This window comes from Notolabrus celidotus, chromosome 11 (assembly GCF_009762535.1).
Source record: "Notolabrus celidotus isolate fNotCel1 chromosome 11, fNotCel1.pri, whole genome shotgun sequence".
Lineage (NCBI taxonomy): Eukaryota > Metazoa > Chordata > Actinopteri > Labriformes > Labridae > Notolabrus > Notolabrus celidotus.
The window spans coordinates 12,832,470-12,838,770 of NC_048282.1; the positions used below are offsets into that span (position 1 = coordinate 12,832,470).

At 46.5% G+C, this 6,301-nt stretch overlaps 1 protein-coding gene across 3 annotated transcripts in view; it reads right to left on the reverse strand.

Moving 5' to 3' along the window:
- Positions 1 to 5,956, reverse strand: part of kif3b (kinesin family member 3B) — an 11,948-nt gene extending 5,992 nt beyond the window's left edge. Inside the window, exons 1-5 of one of the 3 annotated variants that reach the window (XM_034695987.1) lie at positions 5,808 to 5,948; positions 2,508 to 3,984; positions 2,322 to 2,423; positions 1,184 to 1,306; positions 701 to 819 (exon numbers count right to left, since the gene is read on the reverse strand). In XM_034695987.1, the coding sequence (XP_034551878.1) occupies positions 701 to 819; positions 1,184 to 1,306; positions 2,322 to 2,423; positions 2,508 to 3,905 (1,742 nt within the window). In that variant the 5' untranslated portion in view covers positions 3,906 to 3,984; positions 5,808 to 5,948. Of the gene's footprint in view, positions 1 to 700; positions 820 to 1,183; positions 1,307 to 2,321; positions 2,424 to 2,507; positions 3,985 to 5,807 lie in introns of those variants that run through there. The other 2 variants (XM_034695988.1, XR_004633000.1) reach the window with 2 other exon arrangements.
- Between the last annotated feature and the right edge of the window lie 345 nt (positions 5,957 to 6,301).

A 6,301-nucleotide genomic window follows, 5' to 3' on the forward strand; every position in this document is an offset into this window, starting at 1 on the left:
AGGAGAAGGGACACACTGTCAGACTTTCAGCATGTCTATGTTCACCTCTGTTGAATTTGAACTGAATTATCAGATTAACTGTTATCAAAGTTACCGTCTTTGTTAACAGAGTTAAACTCTGGGTGAACTGAGTGCTGATGAATATATCAGAGGATTCTTTAGGATTAGAACTAAACTCTGACAAGTCTGTAAGAACGTTTCTTCTCTTTTCATAGTGACCTGTTGCTGCATCATGTTAAGAGACGGCTAAAGGTCATGTGACATAATCAATCAGCTGAGTACTCTCACAATAAATCATTCATTTAGTCGAATACATTCTAAAGAAAACTTCCCCGTCAGGTGGAACTGAAAGTCTCAGAATAAAATAGCAGGGCCTCAAAGACTGAACCTGCACATTTTAAATACTGACAGGATTGATCCATCACTTCAAAAAGTTAATGACTGATTTACTCTTGACTGATTCATCTCCTAATCACTGCAGCACGGATCATGTACAAATCAAATCTCTGATATCTTCAGTTATTTTCATAAAGTAGCTTTACTGTCTGCAGTAAGGACATGCTCTCCACTCCTCCTCTGAGCAGACAGGGTTAAGAATGATATACTATTGATCAAACAGTGTCCTAATGATGTATTATTGATCAGTCATAATGGTCTAACACCAATCAGAGTCTTCCTGTTTGAAATGCCGGCTCCGTACTTCAGCTTGAGGTCTCTGGTGAGCTCGTTCTGGGTCTGTTCCAGCTCCTGTCGGTCATGGATGTGGAGCTCCTGGATGTCGTGGATTTCTGCCTTCACCGCCTGCAGCTTGGCAAACAGCTGGAGGAGAGAGAGAGCAGGGTCAGTATGATGGAGTCTGACAGAGTTTAAAACCTGACTGTCGTGAGGAGACGTGGACACACAGAGCCAGCAGTGAGGTCTTACCTGATTTAAATAGCACCTGACCTACTTACTGACACGCTGCTGCTGCTAAAATTAAACTATCACTCAGGAGCTGTTCACTAATAATCACATTCATGTTCATGCTACAGTCTGTGTAAAATATTTCAGAGTCAGGATATGTCTTTGTGTATGTACAAAGATATGAACTCCTGTTTGAAGTGTTTCACCTCAGAATGGCAGGATCCCCATCCTGTGTGGGTGCGTGTGTGTTTGTGTGACAGGACGGAGGTGCTGCTCTGACCTTTTTCAGCTTCTTGGTCTTAATGTCAACCTCCTGCTGCAGAGAGCTGTACGTCTCCTTCAGCTCCAGGGTCTCCTCATCACGACTCTCCACCTGCTGCTGCATCTCACGCTCCCTACGTTTCTGCAAACAGACACAAACAAACACACACTGATGTATGTTTCAGGATGTCGAGAGGACAATACCTGAAAGCTGTCACAGGAGGAGTGTAGAGATGAATATCATCAATCAGTCTCATCTCCATATTTGACATCATCTACCACCGGACTTCCAACAGATCTGAGTCTGGTCTGCTGCGGTCCGGCTCCGTGCTCTCGTCCGTCAACACCCATCGGCTGCATTCACGGAACGCAGCATGGAGCTGGACCGCCAGACAGCTGGAGTCACTAGACCGAGGTTTTACCGCAGTAATTACTGAATCATCAATTATCCGACTCCTCTCCTCATCCATGTTGTCTTTATGGTCCTCTGAAAACCTCTGACCTGTTGACTCCAGGCCTGACTCTACTCATCATGACGGTTTGTTGTTGTAGTTAAGTAAAAAACCATCTTGCGTCACCACTGAGTGTTTTATTCTGAAAATTAACTGGATGTTTTCATTTTGTTTTGGTACCTGACTTCCTGTCCCGCTCAATCTTCTCTGTTGAGATTTATGTATCGTGCTCCTCAAAAATAGAAGTCTTATGTATCTGATCTAGAGGGCTCCAACCTGCCGGATCAGAGACGCAGTCGGAACAGAACGGAGTGGATCCAGTGGAAGTTACCACATTGACTAGAATAGAAACCTATCAGAACTGATGCTGTGACGGATCGGAGATGGACCAGACAAGTATCTGTTGGAATTTGGCCGTTATTGTTTCATTTGTCTACTTCAGTCTGGAACTTGTTTTAGTGTTTTAATGTGTAGTTTTTATGTGTCAACATTTTTTAATGTTCAGTGTCAGGTGTGTGTTCTTGGCTGTGAGGCCGGTTTTACCTCAACCAACAACTTCCACCCCGGTTTAAGAGAAACTTGCTCAGGTGTTTCTTTCTTTAGTGCAGCATTAAGATGTTTAACTGAACGCAGGTCTGGTTACGTCAGATTATTTGAATCATCGCTCTGATAAACACAGAGTTGATTTAAGACAGGTATCTTTACCTGTTCAGCGATCTCGTGCCTCTTCTGCTCCAGCATCCTCTGCTGCTCATTCGTGTGATCCACGATGTTCTTCCCTCCAACCAGCAGCTTACTCTCCATTGCCTGCAGGAGAGAGAACACCACTGCTAACACACTGGATGAACATAAACACAAAAACACACACACAGCCCTGCAGGTTGTGCTCACCTTCACTTTGGCAGACAGCATATCTCCGGCCTCCCTCTCCTTCTGCAGATCTTCCATCTTCTTCTCTTTCTCTTTAAGGAGTCGAACTTTCTCCTCAGCCACCAGACTGTGGTCCTCCATGATGGCCTTCCTCTCCCTCTCCAGCTTCTCCTGCTGCTCCCTCCAGTAGTCTCCTTTATCCTCCCCTTCCTCCTCATCATCCTCTGTCTCTCCTTCTTCCAGATCCTCTCCATCGCTCCCTTCCCCCCTCCTCCTCCTCCTCCTCTTCTTCTTCCCTGAGCGTCTCTCCAGCTGATCCTTCAGTTTGGCGATCTCCTCCTGGAACTGTCTGAGCAGAGCGTCCTTCGGGTCCTCGTTGATCCGTGGTTTGTTCTTAATGTTCTTCGCTCTGTTGGAGTACCGCAGTGTTGTTAAAGTCTCCTCCACGTTGTAGGAGGCGGGGCCAATGTTGGCCACCATGACGGTGCGTGCATTTCCCCCCAGAGAGTCCTGCAGCAGACGTGTGAGTTTGGAGTCTCTGTAGGGGATGTGGCTGCTCCTGCCATCCACCAGAGCTGATATGACGTTCCCCAGAGCTGACAGAGACAGGTTGATCTTCGTGGCCTCTTTCAGCCTCTCGCCCTGAGCTCCGGTCTTAGTCTGACGCTCGCTCCCGGCTAAATCCACCAGGTTGAGTTTGCCCACTCTGATATGGTTCTCTCCGTCCACGCCCAGCTCGCTGCACTCCACCGTAATGACGAAGATGGCGTGCGAGCGTGAGCTGTGTTCATTCATGTTTGTGGATCCCACTGAGCGGTTCTGGTTTCCCACGTTCATCACGTGTTCGATCTCCCGCACGCTCTTGGTGACGAATGATGAGAGGTCTTTGACGTAGACGCCGGTGTCGGGCCGCTCCCTGAGCTCCAGACGACGTGATTGGTCCTTGGAGAGCAGGTCTCTGATCTCCTCCTGATAGATCTCTAGATATGAAGCTCTGACCAGGTACTGCTGGTTTTGAGAGCGGGAGATGTGAGTGAAGATGTGCTCAAAAGAGTTTGGGATCACGCCCCTCCTCTCGGGGTCATTCCTCACCCCCTCCATCGTGTACGTCTTTCCTGTCCCCGTCTGCCCGTATGCAAAGATGGTCCCGTTGAATCCGAGCAGGACCGACTCCACCAGCGGCCTGAAGGTCTCGTCGTACAGATCAATCTGTTTGGAGTTCCAGTCGTACACCGAGTCAAAGGTGAAGACTTTTGGGGGGTCGCCTGCCGAGGTCTCTCTCGGGTTCCTGACCAGGATTTGACCCAGTTTGACATCGACAGAGACCACCCGATCAAACTTGGCTGCCCGCTCTTTCTCATTCATGGGGCGACAGCGTACCACCACCTTCACCGACTCGGAGCTCTTACTCTTGGACATGGTTCAGAGCGGAGGCCAGCCCTCGCAGCTCGGCTCTGTCTGTCCTCCAGGTGCAGATTCAGGACCAGATCATCAGAACCTGCAGGAGAACACACTCATTAATCTGGTACCATCCTGCATGGTGTCATGGTGACTCAGGATCAGGTCAGATTATCACATGTACACCGGAGGATGAGGTCAGAGCTTGATCCGGGCACACAGGTTACCTCTTTTTAATCTCATTCAGGACTACAGATCTTATCAATGCATATGATGAGCACACATGATTAATACACATGATCAGCACACTGAGCAGACGTCTGTGAGCATGCTGCCAGTCTGGGTGAGGTCTGGACCGTCCTCTGTTTATTCTTTAATCATTCCCAGACTTAGACTTTCCTCCCGTTCAGAGACTAATCCGTGCTTTCATCCCTCTTACATCACAGACCCCTGAGCACTAACACCTCAGGGGCCTCAGGTCAGCTGACTCAAGTCCCCCCGATCTGAAACATAAAGGTGATCAGGGTTTGCACTAAAGGCGGATCCTCCTGGTCATCTTCAGCCTGTGACCTGATCACATTAAGTTTGCGAATCCTCTTTATTGATTGATTGGAAGAGTTTCCTATACATGTCTTAATGCGTAAACCTCATTGAACTGGTCCATCCTGGTCTTTGAGCATACAGGGCTAAACACAAACTCTGACCTGCGCTCTCTCTCTCTCTCTCTCTCTCTCTCTCTCTCTCTCTCTCTCTCTCTCTCGTTCTTCAGACGTTTGTCTTCACAGTTAGAATAAAACCTTTAAAGTCTGATGAATGGTTGATGTGATTGATCTTGATAGACATTGCTTGATACAAAGGCATTGGAAAACACAGAGATTTCACCATAATCTCAAATCACTCCATTTACCAATGAGTACTGTTGGGTATAATGACCTTTTTTCAAACGTTTTTTACACCATTCCTACCAACAGCAGCTTCAACCGCTTACAATGTCTTATAACAACACTGTGAGCTTTTGAAGACACATTTCACCTATAAAACCTAACTTTGTGTCAAAATATAAAAAACATGGGGTACTTTGAGTTTGAGCTAACAGCTGAGAGTTAAGCATACAGGTGCAGCTGATCAGACTGATGTCAGCGGGCGACCACATCACACAATGTGACAGAGAATCAGCACAGATCAGAGGATGAGCCTGAATCAGAGAAACAAAGTGGAACTCCTGAAGAGTGTAAACATGGTCACATGATCCAGGGATCCCTGGATGCCAGAGAGTAATCTCAGAGTAATTGCACTGACACTGATACTGGCTGGATATTTATCACTCCTTTATATTTCTTCTTGTATAATGAGTTAGCTTTAAAATAGTAAACCCTGCATCTGTCAGAGTAATCTCTCTGAAGCTGTCTCCTCCTCTGAGTCATGTTTCATCACATCTGGACTCAAACACTGAAAGACATATAAAATAACTAAAAGTAAACATGGGATTATAGATAATGATTGACAGATTATTTCATACCTGTCAGGTGAGGGGCAAAATGAGCCGTTACACACTAACGGTAAATAACTGAAATGATCCGGTAAACGTTAGCAGTCACTCATCTACTGACCGTTAAACTACAGGTGAGGAGGCGAAGAGGTGAGCAGCACCTCAATAACCGAATAACTCCATCACAAGATCATTCATGCTGACAAACAGGTCATTAAAACAACAGATCAGCTAACCACCATGAGCTCGGGCACACTGCAGCCCACACAGAGACCACAGGACCGGCCTAGCAACCGCAAACACACCGGTAACCTACGAGGCTGATTAGCATCACCTGGCTAACGCTAGCAGCAAGGGCGTAAACTACAGCAACACGTCGTCAGTTCACAAACACAATCACGTTAGACACACAGAGACATACAAAACACACACACCTCTGCTCCACACACAGAGAAACGTCGGTAGAGGTTTACCGGGGCCGATCGTTAGCTGACACAAACTCCCGGTCAGCCGTTAGCCGCTGCTCATCCAGAAAACCGTCCAGCCACTGTCTGGGTTGCCAGATTCACGAGCCACATCCCCCGAAAGAGTGAACCCCGCTTCAGAGAAAAAAAACAAACAGTCATCCAGGTAAACTTAAAGCTTTCCATACACGTTTTTTCGAACACGGAGGTTTTATCATCTTAAAAAGACGAGACTAAAACAAAAGGAAAACTCAAAATTAAAATAGTTTTAGTTCAGCTGTAAATAAAAAACATCAGATTTAAAAGTTGGATATTCCAATAGCTAGAGGAATTCATTGTGTTACTTTATGTGGCAGTAGTTGCGAATGTGCACTTTAATTCAGGAGGCTCAGATCCTTAGACATCTGCAGAAAGATGCTGCAGATGTTATATGAGTCTGTGGTGGCAAGTATGTTATTCTATGC